This window comes from Lepeophtheirus salmonis, chromosome 9 (assembly GCF_016086655.4).
Source record: "Lepeophtheirus salmonis chromosome 9, UVic_Lsal_1.4, whole genome shotgun sequence".
NCBI lineage: Eukaryota > Metazoa > Arthropoda > Copepoda > Siphonostomatoida > Caligidae > Lepeophtheirus > Lepeophtheirus salmonis.
In genome coordinates this window covers 28,641,313-28,665,667 of record NC_052139.2, presented here as the reverse complement: position 1 = coordinate 28,665,667, position 24,355 = coordinate 28,641,313, and the positions used below count along the sequence as shown (strand labels likewise).

At 32.8% G+C, this 24,355-nt stretch overlaps 1 protein-coding gene across 2 annotated transcripts in view; it reads right to left on the bottom strand.

Annotated features, from left to right (window-relative positions):
• Positions 1–23,914, bottom strand: part of LOC121124377 (potassium voltage-gated channel protein Shab) — a 135,810-nt gene extending 111,896 nt beyond the window's left edge. For both annotated transcript variants that reach the window (XM_040719530.2, XM_071891151.1), the window contains exon 1: positions 23,769–23,914. In XM_040719530.2, the coding sequence (XP_040575464.1) occupies positions 23,769–23,893 (125 nt within the window). In that variant the 5' untranslated portion in view covers positions 23,894–23,914. The remainder of the gene's footprint in view (positions 1–23,768) is intronic.
• Positions 23,915–24,355: the final 441 nt, after the last annotated feature.

Genomic DNA, 24,355 nt, shown 5'->3' with positions numbered 1-24,355 from the left:
TTAATAGTTCAGAAATACCTTGAAAATTATTCACTATAAAATGTAGATTCAAAAGAATAAAATGCATATATATCAACCCCGGGCTGTAAAATATCCCAGTTCATTCAAAGAGGGCTAAGATCAACTTTTGCCAATTCTTCAGAATTAATCTGAATATTTATTAATTTTCCTTTAGTTGGTCAAATGGAGTTGCACACTAAATAAAATATATGTATGAAAGGGATCTGTGTAGAGAAAAAGCTAACTTTAGTGGTTAGAAAAGGAAAAACGTTTTTTTTTTTTTTCATTTTAAAATACGAATGTCTTCGTTTTCCTCATTTATGGTTTGATGTCTCTCGTAAGATAGGGTGACCATCTACTGATGAGACTGTCTGTACTTTACCATTCTTCGATGAGCTTAGGTCCTTCCACTGCCTTAGGTAGTATAAAAAAAAGCCCAGGGAGTTGAGGTCAAGGCTGGAGGAAGGCGCTACATAGAGACAAGCCAGAAGTCTGCCGTATTGTTACTGCAGCAGTTGTGGCTCTTCTTGGCTGTATGGGGCTGTTGGCAGTATGGATGGAGATGCCAACGGTCTTTGCAGCCTTCTCAGTACTGACACTGGCGGGGTGAAATTTGCACACGCATTGCCTTTTGTGTTGTTGTTCCCACATTTTTACACTTATAGACAATGGATAAACACAAAACATGTTTATTTTAGTTTCAGCTGTCGTTTGGTTGCGTTGTGAAACCTTATAATTAAAAAATAAGAGGGATAAAATTGTAATTAAATGCTACAGCAAGTTGTGTGTCCCCATTCAATATATTTAAGTCTCTTGGGTGGATAAACACCCTAAGAAAGTAATGGATCTTAATAAAATCCATCATTTAGGTATTTGAAATAATAACACAAAGAGTCAGTAACAGAACTGTAACTGTTTGAGACATTTCCTTATTATAAACTAATGGTAAATCTCATTTGTTTGTGGCAATGCATATAAATCCTAAAAATGGTATACCGCAAGGTATATAAACTATACATTTGAAAATATTGTAAATAAAGTTTGGGAGTTTTTTTCAAATTTGTGAAAATGTATAGTTATTTTACTCACAAACAAAATTATTTCCTTGAAACTTTTGAATATTAATGATATAACTATTTTACAAATCTAAAAAATAAATTTGAAGCCTATTTTTCTTTATAGATTTGGTATAAATCCTTTCTGCAAGAATTGATGAATAACAAAGGTTTTTTATATACATAGAGTAGTTAGATAAATAAATAAGTAATTGATCCCTTGCTAATTTTGTAAGTTTGCAATGCGACAAAGAAAACAATCCATATATTAAATGTGAATGTATGTGTTCAAGTATAATTTTTTTTTTTTGTAATAAGCCGGAAATAAGGGCTGTCAATATGAATTTGTCAAACTACAGCAGCAACTCTGTCACATGTCAAAACAAACTTAATTTGCATTAATATGGACCACCTATCCTTCAAACAGCATACACCTGTCCGACAAAAAAATTTGCCTGTCCCCAAAAATTGGCCTAGTGCTACTTAAAGCCATCAAAAAAGTATTGAGAGGAACAAAAATGCTGAGTATGACCCAAAAAGGTCATTACCGCAATTTTTTTTTCTCTGTTAAGGGCAAATGGCAACTTGACAGACTTGACTGGACACATGGGAGGATAATTTATCCTCTGGGAAATCTTGGTCTGCAATCCTCTTCCCTCAAGACAGAGCACTAAATGCGTAGTATAATGAGTCTTCCAGTACGACAATGACCCTCAATATACGACCAAGGTAAGGAAAGGACGGTTTCACTGCATGGAAGGGAGTATGTTCTGTCTTCTGGGAAATCTTGAAAGACAACTTTTTGACATCAGAACGGAGCTCTGAAAATGAATTTTTATGCCCACATTAGTAGTTGAAGGAAATTTTAAGTTGGCAAGTTCTTCAATAGTTTTGTTAGACGAAAGAATATTATCATTATCATCACTGATACCACGTCCAACCCTTCGAATAAATGAAAGGTTATTATTTGGCAATTTGGCAGAAAAGTATTTTACATTTGTTGCAAGATTCATTGGGGATTATTCAACAGTCAATTTTGATCAAATTTATCCTTCTCCTAGTTGGTTGTTGTCGAAATCCGGCTCTTTTACATATCTGATCATGTAATCATGACCCTGATTTGATTATATGCATATTATAATTTCCTAAAAGAGAGCCTCATGAAGGAAAGTTTTAGCAGGTAGATTTTTCCTTGAAAAATATCATCAAAAGCTATTGTGTAATCGAACTAGAACCCAAACCTTCTTTATTTATATCATACCAGTTTAGAAAAATGTGCTTTTTAAATGCAAAAATTGGCGAAATGAGCAGTTTTTCAAAATAAGGCAAAAGTGAAGAATTTTTGAGTGATTGTTCTCAAATCCTTAGTCCAATGATTAGACAATAAATAAACACAAATAAAATCAATTAGAATATGTACATATATGTGAGACTATGGGCATTCTTGACGTCCTCATAAATCATTTTTATCGTGCACTCTACATATATTGTACAGCCAAAGAAAAAAACATATATTATTCATAAAATCAACTGCCACTGCAAGATAATTAAAAAATCTCATCTCTCATTGATTAATGATTGAGTATCATTTTTACAAAATAAGAAGTTAAGTGAATGACACTATTCTATCAAAACAAGAGCAATTTATAATTATTTTGCTCCATAGTAAGACTGTATGACATATGTATTCCTCAAGGAATCGTTATTGTCAATTTCTATTATCAAAATCCTTATAGTTAATCCTTTAAATGCCCCACAAGTTGGCTTAATAATAGAAAAGGTCATCAATAAAAGAATTATAATTTGATACATTCTATTTTTCTTTAAATGATACCAAGATCAAATTAGATCACATAAATCAAATGGAGCTCTCAAACTTTAGATCACATTATTATGTGATCTAAACATTCCCAGAAGTTTGAAAGAGAGAGTGTCTTGCAGGAGTTGAAATCAGAATAGCTCTAAATGCTTCATTTTGGATTGGGTCGACTTCTGTAAGCTTCTCTGCTATCCTGTTTCTACAGCTCGAAAGAGCTTTATGGCGTCAGTTTTTGTAAAAGTGCTCGAAATCTTTAAAGCCATAAGAGTAATAAATTTATCCCTGCTATGTTAAGCCATTTGAATTGTCTTCCGAAAGAATGAATAACTGTGTTAAACAATTTTCTACTGTTCTTGCAAGGAACATAATAAGAAACATACATACTGAATATATTTTAAATTGCGAAGTAAATCACTTTCTATTTTTGACTTTAGAAATTGAGCCCATGATTATCTTTTTTCACGATATGGGCATGTTCAATATTTGTAAGAAATTGTCCCAGATTTCGTCAGCAACTCTCTTAAATTGATTTTAAAAATCACATATTTGAACATTGAGTTGTTGCTCAAATCGTGAAAAGAGATAATAGCCCTCAATGAGGCTATTTTTTTTTTTTTTTTTTTGGTTCCATGCGGTTTTAAAAATAAAAGATCCTGGTGGCTCGATTACATGGAAATTCAAAGTGTTTTGGATTTTGAGAACTCTAGACAAATAATTTATATGGCTTCCAACACGACGTCACTTTGATTTTAGAGGCTAAGTCTGAGGGTCAATTAACTTAAAGAATTGAAGTGACTTGAAATTACTACAAGAAGTATCAAATAATAAAATACGGGTTGAAGATCAACTATAAGAAAATCCTTGTCCTTCCTATCGGTAAATTGAGCCAAAGTAATACAAATTGAAATAGCCAGCTGTTCAATGAAAGGCGCAGTAAGAATATTAGGAATTATATGGAATCCAATAGTTGATTCTTATTTAAGCTGGATATATCTAAAAAAAAGTATGAGTGTTCTTCCAATAACCAATGGAGAAACTTTAATCTTCAAAAGACCTCTATAAATTCTGTTCCTAGGATACTTTATAAGGCAATAGGTATTCCCTGGCTCGCTAAAAAGGCAAAAGGAGAAGAGTCCCGGCTTAATAAGTTATTCCATAGGATCCATTGGTATTCACACTAAATCAAACGACCTAATCTTTTTTTATCTAAATCTATACAAAGTCTCATATAAAAGAGAAAATCCAGGAAGTCATAGCAAAACAACTTTTATTGCCAAATTCAAAGTGGTAGCCGAGATAAAGTAATTTAAAAAATCCTCAATTTATCAGCAAAGCCCTCTAAATATGATGTAAAAAAATATATTGAACATTTCTCTTTTTCATTATTTATGTTCAAGATTTTCTGAATGTAGATTGGGTGAATTTAAATAGAGCCATGTTAAGCTGGGAAGAATTGCAAATAACTATTGAGTATTATTGTAATTTTTTATATATTTAATGTTCCTTAATTAGAATTTACTAGTTGGGAAGCCTTGGCTAGCAACTACCGATCTTTGGGTTTTATTCTTTTTGAAAAAAAGGTTAGATGGTGCATTAAAAGTACTCGTGAATTATGTTCACTTAATTTACAAAGTGGAGTTGGAATAAAGAACTTAACCAATTCATCAGTTATCGCTATATTCTCCTAAAAATCGACATAATTTTTGATCATATAAAAAATGATATCGGTCGAGTTCTGAATGTATTAGATACGTACTCGTTTCTATGTAAATTTGCCTCCTCACATATTTTTACCGCCAGTATTTTTTCTGTGCCTTTTTTTACTGCTGGGTATTATTATAACCGGTTTTGGATATAAGAAGTGTACATTGAATTCACCTATAAATATCCTGGGAGGCAAGTTACTGCCACGTAGCCATGATCATGAATATAAAGTATTAGACACACTGTTGAAAATCCAGTGTATTTTTTAGATGGACTGTTAATTTTTAATTGGTAATATAAAAAAGGAATTTTCTTTTACTTACTAATAGTCATTATTATTTAATTCCTAAGTGGTGAACATCCTTTCCTAAAAGGTGGAATTATATTCAAAACCTGATTAACATTCGTGTGTGCCCATAAAAGACAGAGAGTAATCCTGAGGATTTGTTACGGAGATATAATTGTAAGTCATGTTTGAAATCAGAGTGGAATCAGGGATCCACATAGGAGTAATTCTAGAAAATGTTCTTCTTAATATCTTTTTCTCCTTCCTGACTGTAGTTGATCTAATAGAACGTCATGAGTCTTGATCTTTCTCTTCTCCAACAACATTGTTCAAATTGTTAGGGTGCCCCTCTTGATTTTCTGTTTCTTTTTTGTTTAACATGCCTATTCCAGACATGATTTTGAGCTTTGATTATTCATATTCTAAGTCTCCTATGCCTTTCTTCCTCCTTCACTTGGTCTGATTTGAATTTCTTAACACATTTTGTGGTATTTCGTTTTGTCACGTCAGAAAATCCAGCAACGAGGATGGGATCAAATCCGGGTGACCTTTCTCCTATGGGATGTTGCTGTAGTTTTTTTAGATGGAGTTTCTCCAGCTAAACCGATCAGGAGATGTATTTCTGATGGATTTGTAATAGCCGTGCCTAGAGCAGGGTCTTGTAGAATATGAAGTTGTGGGTGAGGTTGGTGCCCTTCTATCGGACCATAGTAATAAAATAGATTCAGAGAGGGGAGGAAGGTCTAAGTCGTAATAATTACATTTATGTTTCTATTTTATATGTCCGTACTTTACTTTGAAACATTCCTTTCATTCTATCAATAAAGTTTTTAGAGATCCTCCAGCCTCAACTCATTGTCCCAGATTCGTGACGATTTTCTCCTTATAAACACATTTCCTACTTCCTCTCCTCAATTCTAATCTATTACACTCTTACCTGTATTGTACCACACAACCTTTCAATCAAACGAAAAGAAAGTAAGTCAATAAATAAATTGGTAGTGAGCCAATTCCTACCATCTACAATTGTCAAGAAGTGTTCACAGTTTAACAAGATCTAGTTCCAAGACTAAAAGACTTTGACGTATTGGTCCTGAGGACCGTTGAATGGTAAAAAAAGGGTGGATTGATAAAAAAATAATATGGTTTGATGGGTAAAACAAATTTGTTTTATTTGAAAATATATATAGATTTTTTCACTAATGATTCATTATTTTATATTATATTCAGACAAATGTTTATTTCATAAATAATCTGGGGATTTTTTTCCTTCTTTTTTAATCTAAAGATATCTGTCGTTTCCATGTATATAAAGTGACTGTATATAAATATTCAAATGACTTCATGTATATTAAAGTACTTTTAAAAAAATGTTATGTTATTTAAGTACAATGATGTGAAATAGAAGGAAATATTTTTACAGTACGCTTCATATTTGAAAAATGAGATGGGGAATATAAAATCTTGGGTAGTTATCTTCCATATACTAAAGGAACAGTGGTCTTTTAGACGACGCCTAATTACTCCGGCCAATAGCAGGTACTTACACAAGTACCAAATAAAACGAAGTTTTAGATCAGTGGTTCCAAACCTCTTAAATATAGTGAGCCATTTTTAAACAAGTAATCAAGAAAATACCACAATTTTTAAAATATCTTAAATATACCTACATTTGTTTAAAGGAACAAACTGCGATATATTACGATTATTAATTATAGACTATTTATTCATAAAGTATTTTATATAACTATGATTATTCTTTCCCATAGATATACCCAATTTCCCACGAAGATCCATAATTTAAATTTTTTGAAAAAGAAACCAATAATATGCAGATTTTTCTCAAGTCATGTATTTAAAAAACATTAAAGATTTAAAAGTTATTAAAAAGATGGGGTAAAAGTTCCCTTTATTGATTAAAATATAAAATGTGTACACTTTAAAAGGTTTCTATGTATCTTGCGATTGTTTTGTTTAGACTTGGAGAAAGAGGAGTCCTCTTTGATCTACAGGGGTAAATAATCCTAAGAGTTTTTGCAACAAAAGCCTTCTCTTTAAAATAATTATCTCCTCTCATTGTAAGAACAATGAGCCAGTCTGAGCACTTGAGAGTTATGTTAAGCCTATCTATAATAATACTCTCTACCATCAACAATAGAGGTCTCACTCGATCACGTAAATAGAAAAGGTGAAACGAAGATTCTTTGTCGAAGAAGAAAATCTCTCCTTTTTTACGATCAAATAATATGTTTGACGACATACAACATACTCCTACGACACTCCATACGGGATTGGTGATGCTTTTGAGTCAAAATGGCCTCTTCTAAACCTCTTTGACTTTTGCCCTGGTGCCTTGACCGCCATTGATAGGGAAGAGTGACATAGGGAGCTTTTACATTTAATGTCATGGCGAAAAATATATTTAGATAAATTTTTATTTTGACTTTGTTTAATATAATATTCACACTCGTCCAAAAAGCAAAAATGATCCCGTTTGAGGGTGACTGCTTTAAAGGGAAATATATTTGATAGACAGTATGGTCCTTTTATTTATTGGTGGCCTCATTTTGATAGCTAATAGGTGATATTTACCTTCCTATTCATGAAAAGAAGGTTTTTATAGTGAGGAAACTTGATTCTTTAGGATCCCAAAATGGCCGATATGAACAATCAGGCATCAAATGCAAATGGTTTATATATTTAATTTATTGTTCCTATCTGTAGTATAAAAGAATTGGACGGAAATACCGGATTAATTGTTAACTTTGAATAATGTAACGTATTCAACGATTATTTCTTATCAATGTGCTTTCTTTTGTTGTGGTTACAAATAATGCATTATTAAATACAAACATATAATGTATGATAGTCCTGATAAATCCACTCTATTTTTAGAATTATTTGCTACCTCAAAGACTTTTATTGAAGGTCTATAAAAGACAATTTATTGATCACGGGACAATTCCATTGAAAAACTGGGTTGATAAAGGTTTCATTGATAATCCTTTTAAAAAAAGGAGTAAAAACTGTGAACACTGTTGCGTTACACCTTCAAAGAAGGTCCCATAAGACGTCATCAAGATTTATTTCCCCTCAATTAAACTTTAGCATGGAAAAAAAGTCACCATTAGTTAAAAAATTCAACTTTGCAACGCAAAAAGGAGGACATATCACCCGATCAGTGTCGGTCTTAGATGGGGTGAATATTCTGAAATTAAATATTCATTTATAAGAATAGATATGGGAACGACGTTGTTCAGTGGACGACGCGCTGTTAACAAGTTAATCTGTTAAACTCAATGTGCGTAGCTTCGATACACAGTCACTCCTAGAGCACGGTCATATAATTTGACATTGAGAGCCTCCGAGTAGAGACAGGCTGAACATACTTGTGAGATGTATATATGCAGGGCATCTTCTTCCATTCCATATTCAGAGAGGACTTGAGTTCGGCAATGTTTATGTGGTGGAATGAGTAGGCTTTGGACTCCACTTTCTACGTAGTTGTTTAGTCTAGCAGGTTGAGGTCCGGGCTCTGAGGTGGGGAGATGTTAACTAATAAAATTCACTCGTGGGCCGAGCATGAACTGCAAGCCATCTATTAAATTTGTTCATTTCATTCTCAAAAAAGGTACAAGTTAACAACAGTTACAAAAGATTGTCCTTTGTACACACTTATCAAGTACTACAAGAAATGGCAGGCTTTAAGTAAACACAAAGCAAGGACATCAGAAGTTCATTTACAAAATGTTGAGAAAGTTTGATGAACATTTATAGGTTTTTTAATATCTCTAATCCCAAAAGAGAAGAAATACTGCATTAAATGCTAGGAACAGACAAAGTTCAAAAAGATGGAGAGTTTTTAAAAATGCACAGAGGAGGAGAAAATGTACATTTGGGAGCAAAAGGTAAGTCCTCCAAAAAGAAAATTAAAAGGAAAATAAGTAGAAGAAAAGCAAAGTTTCGACAAAAAAACAAACAGAAAAAAACAGAGTGTCTTCATAATGCAGACAATAATCAACTTTATATGATTAAAGCAGGAAGTTCAGTTTAAAAGGATTTAGATTTGTTCTCAAAAAAAGGAAGCTCTTTAATCAACTAGCTTCATAAAATGAGTAGGTAACCATACCCAAAAATATTATTGCATCCCTGGAAATAGCTAAAGTCATTGATGAAGGAAAAATTTCGAATAGAATGGCAACCCTACTGATTCTAGCAACAATTGAAGAAGGTAATTGAGGATTTTGTTCTTTCAAAGTCAGTAAATGCCCAAGCACACGAGAAAACACACACAAAGATATCCAAAGTATCCTCTAAGTATCCACGGGGAATAACAATTCACTGGGATTCAAAAATGATATTAAATGTAGAGAGATCGTCAGTAGTTGTAAACTGGAGCCTCTTACCTGTGCACACATTTGAGATGTATCTGCGGTTCATCTTCTTCCATTCATTATTCACATAAGACTTGAGTTCCAAAAAGGCATGTTGTATATTTGGTATTGATCATATCAGATCAAAAAAAATTAAACCGGTTCTGTACAAGTGGGGAATATCCATTTCATTTATTCTACATGTAATCTTGGGTCAGTTCTACGACGGATTTCCTAATAAGTCTTTTTTTTTTATCAGTGCAAACCTTTTTATTATTCAACGGCTCTAAGGACTGATTAGTCGGTACTTCAGTCCTAGCTACCTTTTGTTTTCTTCAATCCTAGTTAGAATGAAAGAATAGAAAAACAAAGAAAATTATGAATAACAAAATTTATTTGCCGATGGACAATTTGTGGAAAGGAAATTTCGCAAAAGGACTACCTGTGACGTTTCGCAGAAAAAGGATCTTTAATATATTGATATATTTTTTGGAATGTGTTTCTCTGCTACGAGAACAGGGTGACTTAACTACTTTTTTTTTTCTTCTTCATATAATGTCTCCCCCTGTTAAAATGCAACTACAATTAAAATAAATGATTGTTCTTATGAGCAATATTGAACAAAAGCATCAACCTTTTGGAAAACTCTCTATCTCCCCCTAAAAGAAGCAAACCATGAAATTGAAAGTATGGGTTAGAAGCCAGGTTTGGGGTCCCAAAATGTCACAACCTCTTCTTACAACAAGTTTTGGGTCTAGCAGGCATTTGGAGAAGGAGCAAAGTCTTATTAGAACAGGAACTTGACACCATTGGCGGCGTCGTCAGGTTTCATCCATCTTTGTTTCTGGATGTTGTGGGATCTGTCGACAGTAGAATGTTTCTCATTCAAATAAAAGATAGTTCCTTTAATATCGGAATTCAAATCCCCATTTTTCTTCTACCGGCAGCCCGGATGGCTTTCATTTTTTCTCTAAGGATATATCTATTGTAAAGGAGATATGACTTTATCCTCAGGTCACTCTTTATGGCCATGGAGACTATTGCTCGGCTTACAGTGCTTTTATGGCAAGAATATTAATCGGAGTCCCTGCAAATGCCTTCACGGCCCGTTTCAGGCCAGCAATAGCCTGGGACTGTGTTTGTTATTTTTTTATATAATGTCTCTCATTGTTATAATAAACTTACCTTTCAAATTATAGATCCTTCTGTTGTTTGTTAGTGGATAGTGTTGGACCAGTCCTAGGAAGTATGGCCTAAAAAGTCCCCCCTTCCTCCTTTTCATATTTTTTTATCGGCCCACTCTTTTGTACTATTCTACGGTACAAAGGAACGATACCTCAGTCTTTCAGTCCTACGGTCCTAGTAGCTATCTTTATTTCTTCACTCTAAGGGAGGTTTGCATAAAATAAATACGAAGAAGAAAAAAATTATAGCTAGAACGATTAATAATATGCTCTAGCTAGACGCCTCCTACTCCAAACGTCAGGTATCTTGTCTCTTGAAAGAGGTTATGTTGAACAGCTAAAAGAACATGGTTGGCAAACTTACAAAATCGTCAAGGGGTTTAATATTTATAATAATTCTTATTTTCTTCATAGTATACCTACGGGACTTTCTATGCATTTTATGAATTATTTGGTTCTATAAAGCTTTTTCTTGCAGTCAACTAATTTATTTGTTGAAATAAAACTCCTTAAAAAGTAATTTAATTGTGGAGTTTCTTGATAAACATCACAAAAAATTATATTTGAGTTAATGGTTCCCTGAAATAATGAATGTACATATTTTATTTGTATGTTAGTATGATAAGAGAACATTGGAAATAATACTTGGAGGAGCAACGACTAAAACAATCAATTGCTTTCTCTAAATTGATGACAATAGTAAATAAAGTATTACTTAATCAAAAATCTATTAAATCGTATATTAATTTACAGTAGTATATTGACTAGTTCATCACAAATCTGTAATTATTTTTCAAATCTGGATTTGATAATTTTCAATTTGAATTTGTTGAGTATTTTTCAAATTTAATATGAGAAAAAAAAATTATGTACGATTTCCACTAGATGTCTTTAGTGAGCTATATCTCACGAGAAATACATTATTTAATAAAATAGCTTGAAGCATGCCTAAATGTTAAGCGCAATCTAGATAAAATTATTTTAGAGTTTGGCGTTTAGCGAAGGCAGTTGTGTGTTACAACGTTACAAAATGGAAGCAAAACAAGAAAAAAATCAATATATTCTTCAATATTACTACGATCAAAGTAAATAGACGAGACAGGATGCCAAAATAAAAGGGTGCTGCTTTTGGACCCAGTACAGTATCGAATGTAACAGCTAAGCTGTGCTTCCAAGGATTCCGTTCGAGTAATGGAGATCTTGAAAATGTAGATCAAATAATGGAGTTGGATCGGCGTTTGAGTACTTACTCCACTGCCAGGAAATGAAAATTAGCCAGAAAACGGTTTGAAACCTTCTAAATTGGATAATCCTAACTATGTTAATTTTATTGTCAAAATATAACGAAAATAAACTCATAACTGTTTACTTTACCTATATTACTTGCATCCAATAAATAAAGACTAATCAAATATGAAACATATTTAAATCAGAGTAAATCTTGCTCCTTTTAAAATATTAATTACTTATTACAATTAGTCCGGTAATTAACTCTTTTTAATTTCAAAACATTCTCACGTAACTTTATTTTGCTTATTTATTAAATATTCTAAAAGAAAATGAAAAGTTAAACTGAAAAAATCAATCTTTCTTAAAAAAGCAAATCCTTTTGAAGTTTTTTTATATGGTGTAATCCTGTTATTTTACGTACATATAATATGAAAAAATTGAGAAAAGTATTAGCCTACAAACAAGACCCTACATTTTACTGGATTTTTGTACGATTAGTCTTCTTCTTTTTTTTTTTTTTTTGTAGGAGCTGCTTTTAAGATAACTTAATTAATATTTTATTTGTTGAATGTTATAATGTTTTTTTATGATTTAATTTTCATCAATTTACTTATTTTATGTGGAAAAATGAGTCTGAATCAAAATTATACTCTAAAAACGTAATTTTTAAAAGAGTCTTTAAAGGCCAAAATTAATGAAAATTTGCAAGGGCATATGCCTGTTCTATGGCTTAAATAACAACATTAAATGTGGTTTGTATCCATCGAGAGATTTAAGACCTGAACTGAGTTGCATGGTGTTATTATTTATCTTTTTTATACTCAAATCTAAAAAAATAGCAAAAATACTAAAATATTTCAATTAAAAACTCTCGAAAACCAATAAGGTTTGGATAATCTCCTAAAATACTACTACAATAGACTAGTGAGTTAATTTTTTGTTCATGACTTGTGTCATCTACTAGGTTTAATATTAATATAATAAATTAGTGTCAGTTACAAATTGTGACCATTCATAAAAGTAGACAATGTTCTATCGCTAGTGATAGAAAAAAAAAATTCTTGTTTTCAAGTCATTATATATTTTTGCAAATAAGACGCCCGCAATGTTGTGTGTGTTATTTTTATATTCAATATTACAAAAACTGCATAGAGTACAAAAAAAAAGAATTATATTAATAAAAAATAATATTACTTTGGGATTATAATCAACAATTTAATCAACTTAACTAATGGATATATATTTAAAACACTGCAGATTATTTCAATTTATTTTCAACGATTATATTATCGTGGTTTATATTATTTCCAAAAAAATCGATTCTTGTTTGAAATGTCACACTGCTTCTTGATAGGAAAATAGAGCTAAATCATTGCTTGAAAAGTGTTTTGGGGGACTCCTCTCCATTAAACGAATAAAAACAACACAACAAGAGGAAATTTTGAACGAAAAAAAGGAGTTTTTGTCCTGACGGTATGTTAAAATAAAATTAAAAAGGAGAGTCTACACAATTTGAAGAATATTTAAGAGGGGAGTAGCTAAGTTGTCAAGACATTTCATTAGATCCACTTCAAAGTACCTTAAAAAGCAGGTAATAAACACAAATCCTATATCTTGTATAAGAAAGAATTACTCTGATTACGATTGGAAAAAGAAAATATATATATTGTATAAAAATTATCAAAATACTGTACAGGGTGTCCACGATAAATTGGAACTATCTTAAAATTCAACCTGCTTGATAAAAATGGAATTGTATTCTCCCCCTGCCCCAAAACTACGGAATTTTTACTCTACAGGGTGTCCACTATAAATTGGAACTACCTTAAAATTCAACCTGCTTGATGAAAATGGAATTTGGATTGTATTTGTACATATGAAAAAAGTTAGACATGATATTAAACAATAAATTTATTCAACATGTCCTCCCTCAGCAGCCACCATATTCTCCATCCTGCCCTAAAGGATTTGCATGCCCTGATGACTTCCGCGGAATCGACAGCATTCCCCTCCCTCGTAATAGAGACCTTCAGGGCTGCGATGTTCTTGTGGCTGACCTTGCACACCTCCCTCTCCAACTTCCCCTACCAATAGTAATCACACGGATTTAGGTCGGGTGAGTTGGAGGGCCAGGTGTTGCGATCCCAGAAAGTGATGTCGTGGGAGTTGAAGAGGTCCTCATGGCGATGTGTGCGGGCGCTGAGTCTTGTTGGAATATGAACTCCCTCCCAGCGGCCGTATCCTTCATCCAGGGGATGACAATTCCTCCATGACTTTGCAGTACCTTATCGCGTTAACCCTTTCCTTGGGATTGAAGAAGAAAGGAGATATCACCTCACCGGTGCTGCAGATGACACCCAGGGTCATCACAAAGGCCAACAACTTTGTGGTGAAGATCGCAGGGACCTCTTCTCTCTCCTTGGCAAGCCACCTGTCATTCTGGACGTTGTAGCTTCTGTCGACAGTCCAGTTCTTCCCGTCGGAGAAGAAGATGATTATTTCTCCATGGCTCTTCAGGTCATTGAGGAGACGCTTACCGTGGGTGAGCCTGGTGACCTTCATGGATGCCGTGAGGATGTGTTGTTTGGCATTTCGGTATGACCTATACCCGAGGTCCTCATTCGCAGTCTTGGAGACCAGCTGTTTGCTCACTCCACGGTTCTTGGCCAACCTGGACAAAGAAGTCCCCAGTGAAGCATGGATGGACTTCTGGAGGCCTTCAAGCAAGCGGGAAGTGCGGATTAGGTCACTTCTCATGTTGTGGGTCTTGCGGCAGACCTTCCCCTTAACCTCCCAGCATTGAAGACCCGGTACACCGTGGTCTTGGGGTAGTTAAGGAGCTTGTAGATAGCAGAGGGCTTGTGTCCCGTGCGAGCCTATTCGAGGATGGCGTCTCTCCTTGCTTGCTCCATGATCACTATTGTTTGTTGTCAAAACAATTGTGGTGGAAGTTATAGTGTACTGTTCACATAACCTTTTATATTAGTATGATTTAACCCCAAATACCCACATTATGGATCTGGATGAAGTTTAAAGTAGTTCCAATTTATCGTGGACACCCTGTAAGAAGGTATATAATTCAATTTCAAAAGAAAAATAATAAAAAGGAAATACTCCAGGGGCATAAATTTGCGTTACAGGTATTATGTTTGTCCATAATAAGAACCAAAGACTGCATTATAGTCCAGTCCTATTTGTTGGTACTTTTTCAAGGAAAATAAGACGTCATTAAAGGTGTTTTCCTTTTTCTAAATATTCAATATTTTGTATATAAATTAATAAATTATTTAACTGACTAAAAAGGAAAAAATACAATATATTGTTATTGTATTGTATTACAAGACAGGGTTATATTTTGTGAGATCTGTACAATAATCTTGAATTGTATATCATATATCTTAAATGACTTAATCAACCACCGACAGTTCAGTCTTAAGTGATTTTTTTCTATTAAGATATGAACCAATATTTCGGTCTATAGATCTCAGACCAAAATTTTATGATTTTTAAATTGTTTACCGAATTTTTTCACCATACAAATAGGATAAATTATGCAATACATTTAAATGCATATGACGTCATTGTAGCTAATTGTTCACAATTTTGAAATACAATCGGCATCATCAAATGAGGTTGACCTTAATGAGTTAAGCTGTTCAAAATTTTTTCATGGGTTTTAATTTTCTTTTGAGAATTTTTAGTGCTTGTTTGGAGATTAAATGCAGTTAGTCAAAGCTCATTTAGATCCAGCCCAATCAACTTCTATAGAACTAGTTCGAAACTAGACGGGACAGCAAAATAAGGTCACACAACCCTACTGATCACTCTAAAGAGGTATACCTAATAAAACATTAATGCAGGGTAGTTCTTTCAAACGTTAGCAATTTTGTCTGGCCTCATCCCATCGCCATACAAACCGGTTTTAATACGAGCATATACATATTAGTATGATCCAGGCCAATCGATGAATGCACTCGCAAATTGCATCCAAGTACAAGCCTTTGAACTGTTCATTGTGTCATCAAGGGAACCCTACGTTAACATAGCTATGCACCTTGCAAGGAACAGCTTCTAAACCTGCCAAACAGGGAGAAGCGGGTCATTCCAAACCAGACTTTGATCAAACTAAAACAGAAGCCTTCCGTGACAGATCTTGTCTGGTTCTGCTCAGACGAGAAAAAATAAAGTAAACCCCAGAAGCATAACTCGAAGAACAATAGATAGTTGGCAAAAACTAGTCAACACCGTTGTGTACATCAGTGTTCTGCACACAAAAGTGTTCCTCTGGGTTACAGCATTATGAAAAACCGACCTTGGATCTGGTAGACAGACGAGTAAACACCAGCAAAAGAACACTTCATTTTCTTTATTCTGAGAATGTGATGTACGTCCCACAGAGTTGTTGGCCTCCTAACTCGCCAAAATGGATCCCTGTAGACTACTTTGTATGTAGAAATGTTAAACAGGTTTCCAAATCAGGTCCCCAGAACACCACAAGATCCGTGAGAGCTCTGATAAGGTGGGCACTCCGGACTTTAAGAAGGTCAAGAAGACGGTGGGACATTTGTGTTGACTTTGTGAAGGTCTGGTCCGAGCTTACAGCGATTTTATTCATTAAATGTCAAATACATGATAAAATGTTGATTTTTTTTATTGAACATTTTAATAAAATCGATTAAGTAATAAAGTCACAGCAGCTTCTTTTTTTTTTTCCTGGCCTGATAAAATTTAGATAAGCCACTCTTTAAATGGTTATGAAACAAACGTGCTGAAGTACAAGAATAGTAGAACATTTCACAAAAAAATAAACTGTCAATTAGTACATCTTCCTTTTCATTATAATAAATTTTCAAAAATAAATAGTAAGTTTTGACAGGAAAGTTATAAAGCCCTATGAAACCCAATTATCTATACTCCAACTCTTTTGAGAAAAAAAAATTGAAAAATAAGTAATTTATTTTGACAATACTTGAACAAAAATAAAAAATATACCACCAAATAAGGGGAAAACCATCAATGGACAGGACAGGTATAAAATATTATATGACTTTTAAATAATTTCTCTCAATGTAATTGAATAAAAAATATACTTTTGAAAATTAATGTCATTATTTAACTTTGTTAATAAGTACAAATGATAGAAATAGAATCTGTCATGAGGAAAAAAATTAATATATAGATTCCGCAGGTTAATGTATACAGCAGTCGTTTAAAATAAAATGACGCATGCTCTCTATATGAGTAACAAACACCTATATTTTAATTTTTAAGTAGCAAAGGGTCACACAGTGCTGCTTAGGCCAAGTAGGGAGCGGAAAATCACATCGATAAGGGTTAATATTATTATTTAGTCTAAATTTTTAGACCCCTTCGATGCGGTCATAATGTATGCATTATTATTAATTAATTACATAATTAACAGTTGAATGATTAAAAGTATTACTTCACTTAAAATTTGCATCCTTTCTTAAAATATCAATTAAAATACTACTGACAGTACTTCGATGAATATATGAAAAAATATGCCTTGATTTTAAAACAATCTTAAAAACATGAATTTCTGGTTTCAATAAGAAATAATGTGGGGTTCTTAAACTAAAAACATTAAATTTGTATTTATGTTTTTTTTCCAATATTCATAAATTTAGAGAGATCAGTTTTAAGGAGGTTGAACGGGTTATATAAAAGCACTGAGCACTAATCAAGATAAATAGATACGCAACCGTTCAAAGACAGAGACATTGGATAGTTAAAGTTCAATTATTGCAATCTTTTAAAAATAAGGAAATACCTGTGCAAAATAAAGGATTGCATTGATTAAGTATAAGTAAAGACATGGGAATCTTCTTTGAATTACATTATCAGAAAGTATATTTCCTTCTCTAGGAATGACCGGGGCGTAAACGTAACCACATTGAATTCAAGAGAATAAATACTCCCGAGCGCGTTGTCATTGCGCTACAGCGATTCCATTCAAAGGTTGAGAGGGAATCAATCGATCACAACTTCTGGAATAAGCTTCCACGATGAATTAGATAATCATTGGAATTGGTACACTATAATTCTATTTATAGATGTTTATAGTAATTTTTTGTTGTAGGAGTTAATGCATGACATAGAGGTCCTTCTCCATCATACATATTACGTTCATGCTGTGCTAATACTGTATTGGTTCATTGTAGATACAAGGAAAAGTTGCAGTGCTTTACTTAATGAAATCTGATCGATTTTTTAGGGGCTCATCTTTCAAACCATGGATCGACTCCCACTCCTTCCCACAGAATACTTCATAAAAGACAAACTCGTCACATCTTTCACAAAGTGATACCCCCCATTTACTTTCCTGATCCTCCAATTGTGACAATATTTCGAAAAGGGCAATACCTCTCTTTCACTAATCAAATAATATACTCATTGCGTTGCAAAGTAATTTCTTTACTATTAAAAAGATGTTAGGATTGAATTTCAACTGCTGAGATTGAAAGTATATATGCTACCCAATTTACACAATGTACACTTACGTTAAGGGAGTTTTATTATTTTGACACACTACTACGCTACTCACTATTGCTTTGTTTAGAAGTTAATGTATGTAAACAACAGTCATGTCCGATTACAAAGATACTTTGATTGGTATTTGGGCATAGTAAGACTCTAAGAAGATGAAAATCTTCAATTTGCGCTAATGAATGTTTGCTATAGCAAAAGATAGAATACAAGATCCAGTCATATCTTGTAAAACAATTGCCACAACATATAAAATATCGTGGAAAATTGGAGACAGACACCCAAAGCCACTTCAAGATTAATTTTTGCATAGTTATTTTGTTTTGGATAAATTGCTCTTGATCTTGGGAACTCTGATCCAGGTACAAATAAAGATCGTGGGTAAAGGTATCACGATTTATCACGAAAAATGTAATATCCCTACCCCTTTTGTCAGCTGATACTTTGGCTTAATCATTCGTACATTTTGTGGCCTCTTTGTGTCGATCAATTTGTAATTTTTACAAAAGAGATCAGTTTATAATGATAGTATACTTTTAGATAATTTTTTGGATACGCTACCACGTAACTACTCAATACTTTTGACAGTTCATTTGTGTTCTCTCCTGTAGAATAAAAGATAAATAATATGCTATAATATATATTGTATGCTACAGAACAAAACGCCTGCAAGAGTTAATTTATTTATCCAATCCAGCGTTTATATTTGATACAAAGGATTCATTCTTAACGTCAACGGCGGTTGCAGGATAATTTCACAATGAACATTTTTTATGGAGACGTCCAGTAACAGAAATTCTACTTAATGTTTACTACGAATGTATTGACACTTTAAGTGTATAAGCCTTATTTTACATTACATGATTTGACCTTTCTTTTTTTTACATATTTAAAAAGGGGTCACATGAAAAAAACATGATATTGTATTTCTATAGTCCTCTTAAAAAAAATATGACATATTTTATGGAAAAATTAATTTAAAATTCAAGGAAACTATTATCCATATTAATAGAGCAGAGTATGAAAACAACTGTATATAGTGCACCATGATGTATATCATACACATATTTTGGGTCTATAAATAACAAAGTAGTCGTATTTATGGACTCTTGCAGGCGTACACTACGCGCCATATAGTATCGAACGCTGTATATAGTGTATCGTGATACAGATCATATGTATATATGTTTTTGATACAAAAAATAATAATTTAGTCGTATTAATGAAATATTACTGGATGTCCGGGTAGCCTCACATAAGTAACGCTGTTTCAGTTGGGTTTTTTGTCTTTTGTTATTATTGTGTATCATAATTTATGTATATTGAGATGGCACTGGTTTGTTTGTGAGTGCTCGATAGACTAAAGTTTTGGTAAGGAGAGTGGATATCTTTATGAAGAAAAAGTGTGAGAAGGCGGAAGCGGAACATAGGGCACAAAATAAATGAATTCCTTGTTAATATCAGTTGGCTATTTATGTGATTTTTTTAACGCATAGAATGTCTATAGAAAAAAAAAAAAAAAAAAAGTACATGAAAATTAATAAAAAAATAATAGATTCAAAATGAATTAGTCAATTGTGGGGTTTATCAAAGGAAAATTTTACATAATCAAATTTTACTTTCCCAAGATATTTAAAATTAACTTATGTAGATTGTACTATTTTTTTCGTTTATGAAAAACTAAATATGTTTATTTATTCATCAAGATCATAAAATTAATCTTCAACCCAAATCAAGGAAGGAATAAACATTGTCCAATTTATTTTTTAAATCATAGACTTCTAGTTATCTGAAGGGTGGTCCCGATGAATAAAGGTTAATTATGAACGAGTAAAGTAGGGTTGACCCCAAATTTGGTATCATTTAAAAGCTTCATTTAATGACATTCAATGATTTATAATGAGATCAGCCTTTCTGAACAACTTTGGCCACGCGGTAAGTGTTGGCAGGGCCAGACGACCTCCTGCTGATCCATATTTGCCATTATACGTATAATAGACTTCTTCAGGGCTTTCAAATACGAATAATACTTGGTGCATCCTTCATGATCGACCCTCCACTAGAGATAGAAATCGCATGGGTCATGTCCTGACTATTTGCGGGTCAAAAATACAAGCTCCATAAGTGAGGAAATTTTATGGCCAGAATATTCTGCACTATTTGGCCTTGTTTGCTTGTCTTGTAGAAATTTGATTATTTCTTCCTTGGACTACTCCACCCATCCAGGGAATGTAATTTAAAAATGCAAAACCAGTACAACTGCAAATTTGGATCTGCACAAAGTCACCCGGGACGCCTAAAAGATTGGGTATCATGTGGCCAAGGTTATCAAAAGAGTCGGATCTCATTATAAATAATTGAATGTCATTAAATGTTGCTTTCAAATAATAAAAAAATATTATTCTACCCCATATACATATTCATAAAATACAGCCCATATATAAACATACTTTGGTCAATTATAGGATTTATGTATAAATTTATGGGATGAGCTGAGATAGTCAGGAAGCATAACTAACGATAGTTAACAGCTTTTCTATGATTTATGGGACTTAATTTGGCCCATCATATGGCCTCTTTCAAATAAACAAAATTTGTTATACTTGTTAGGTACCCTTTACTGTATCTTTATGAGAGTTAATCAGACTTATTTGGCTATAGAAATTCAAGATTATTCGTGAAAGATTACAAATCTCATTCACACTCAATTTATCAAGGATATAATTCTACAAGGTTTGTTTTTCGGAGTGGCCATATAGGCACAAGTGACGTTGAACTTTTGGCACCCTGTTGATGCTACTAACCTAGAAATCATTGATAAAATCCATGATGTGGTGCGGGATGACTGAAGAGGTGAGGTGCGTGAGATTGCTAGTGCTGTGATCATCTAGAGTGAAATCCTATTTCCATTAATTTTGTAACAGTAATTTTTGAGCTGGTACATTGTCATAATGGAAAATGACTTTTTGTGGGCCAATCCCTGCCGTTTTTTCTTGCAGATTGGTTTTCTAACGGTTCAATAATCATGAATAATATACTCTTGTAATAGTTATACCTTTTTCCAGATAGTCAAAAATCTGCCTAAAAATTGGTCTGTGTTCTCCCAAGGGATACTAATAACTATACATAACTTCGATACGTGCAAGTAGTAACATCTCTCAGAATTTGCATAGACTTTCCGAACGACCCTCGTAGCTTTTGCTTTTGTGTTTACGGGCCACATAATAGGTGTAATAAAATGTTCTGAGATATATACCCACAACGCAGCTCTTACAACGGAATTTGGAAACTCTTAGAAAAAAATTTAAATGGCAACTAAATAAACAAGACTTTTTATCTACTTTGAACAACGAAAAAATGGATGCTATTATAACCAAGGTGCAGTATATTATCTATAAATTAAAAACGTTCAAAGAAAATAACATTACCAGAATTATGCCCATTGTAAAATTGTATTATAATGTTTTTAAAAAATTACCTTGATTTTAAGTCCTTCTCTATTGTTGTTTTAAACGTTTTATAATAATTTTGTTTTTTCTTACTGTTTTTTTTTTACTCATGATTTTAATTGTCTTCCAAGTCTATAGTGTTCTTGACTTGTTAAATGTTAAATAAAATCACATGTCTTATACCCAAGAAACAAAGATTTCCATTATTGTATCGCCATTTTTGACGTACATGTTTCCAGAACGGATCCGTTGGAACCACGGATTTGTTCTTGCATTCGATACTTTATTTGGTCCATAAACACCTGAACTTTTTTGAACGTTTGTCCCACCTTTTCATCTCTATCGTAGTGATACTAAAGAAATTTTTTACTTCCATTTTGGAACGCTACAAACTCAACTTGGCTTCACGGAACACAAAACCGTAAATGAACTTTTTTTAGGTGTCCGCTGAACCTTTAAGCAAACTTGAAGTTTTTATTGATGCAATGTATTAATTGGGATATGTAGCTTACTAAGGACAGTCAGTGAACTTTTATTTCACCTAATATGTAATTAGTAAATGATTTTCATTCTTTCCATTGCAGGTCCTTATAAAAAATTTATCTAAAGAGGACAAATATATATTTTGCTAATTTGAAATTAATTTGGTTTTACTTTAAATAAACATACTTTATATTTAAATCATACTAAATTTGGAAATAAAACGGTGCAAAAAAAGTAGAATTTTGCTTATATAAAAACTTAAATTCGTCCCTTTAAAACTTAATCAATCATTTTTTTTATTGTTTTATTCTATAGAACAATTTTGGCTGGATTGAGTTCAACTTGTGGGTTATACTCTGTGAGTAAATAATATTAATTTGTGCATAGGTGAGTATTCGTTGAAAAATACAAAACTGGGTCGGCGACATAAAAAAGGTTATGGAAGGAAAATTAAGGAAATCCAAATTTATGGTTTTTATTATAGGTATTTTGATCAACCAAAGACATATTTATCAAATATCTGGGATGACTGACTTTAGATAACCTAGAGGTGTAGCTATAATTAAAAGCCTGTATATAATTTAAGAGACGGATATTAGCAACTTTCAAATGTGTAAGTGCAATTTGCGTCATATACAAAGATTTCAGAATAATAATTGGTGGATATAGATTGAAGTTAATTTGTCGAAGAATAACAATTTGGTACGTCAACATAAAATAATCTTGAAAAACAACGAAAAAAGGAGAGTATACTAGTTTATGTTTTTTTTTTACTTCATATCTGCACACACTCCAATATTTAAACAGTCAATACAGTCAATTTCGAAGAAAACTCATTCAAGCTTGCTTTTATGTTAACAACCCTCATATGTCTTGATTTTACGTCTTGAACGCGCTCATCTACGCATGACACAAAATCAACCATTTTCAATATATTTGGTGCGTCAACCAAAAAACAATCTTGAACAAAAATTAATCAAAAAGGAGATAATCTCAATTTATGTTTTTTTAATTTAAAAATATACACACCCTCATATTTGATTGATAACTTTGAGTCAATTATTGGCATTGTATTCAAATTTCTGGGAGGAGGGTGGATCCATCAGAATTCTACCTATAATTTAAAGTTTTTGTTTGAAGAATGAAACTTAAAATTCTCCGGATGTAATACCTTTCGAATAAAATCTACAAATTTTTACTTATTTTATTAGATGATGAATTTTTGCTATTTCAAGTTCAATTTGGGGCATATCCAACTGATTAATAAATGAAAGAGTATTCGTCAAAGAATGCAAATGTAGTCCATGTTAAATGTTGAGAAAAATAATTATTGTTTTTTTTTCTGTTCACGGGTCACAATTGTAATATATCCTATCATGGACAACAACAAATGAATACCTGCAATTTAATAGTTTTCCCACCCACAGGAAGAACTCCGGATTCTAACTCGAACCTAATGTCATGGTGTGTATAAAATACCCTTCATGAACTCTATTGTTCTGTTATTAAAATCATGAAATAAATTTTCATGGCTATCCTTAAAATTTTAGCTTGATATTACATTGACGGGAAGAACAAAATTGATTGGCCCTAAAAGTCATGCAAAAAAAATTCTCATGACTGGTCAAAAATACCTGCTAATATACTGCGGCTAAAACTGAATAATATAAATCCTTACCTGATAAGTTTGGAGAGTCTTGAGTTGGGGAAGGGACTAAAATTCTTAGCAAGGACTTGATGTTTTTGTCCGCCAACATTAAAACAAACCAATGTATCTGGAGGGAACAGACATTTTTCATCCATTTTTGATCACTGAAAGAAACTGAGGCTTTCATAGAAAAAATAAAAAAGGATGAGGAAGAGGATAATTTTCGAAAGGGGGGGGGGAATTAGAGACTTCTTCGCACTCCTTTTAGTGTGTACAAGAAAACGAGAGCAGGCTGGCTCCTCTTTTATTCCGCCCCCTCCCCTCTTCCTTGAAAGAAGAAGAAATAAAGTAGCAAGAGAAATAGAGGGGGGGAGAAGTGAAATGTAATCAAGGTAGGTAGGTAGAATAAGTATAATTGAGTTGTTGAAAGGATGATGCCTGGCACGACGACTACATAAAAGCAAGCAAGAACTACTTTTCCTTAAATTCAATTGGGAGTAACGAGTCGTTCATTAAAATCTAAACACTTTAAATTATAAACTTCAACAATATACAAGGGATTAATTACGAATAGAACTACAGCAAAATTAATACTATAAATAGATGTGAGTCACATA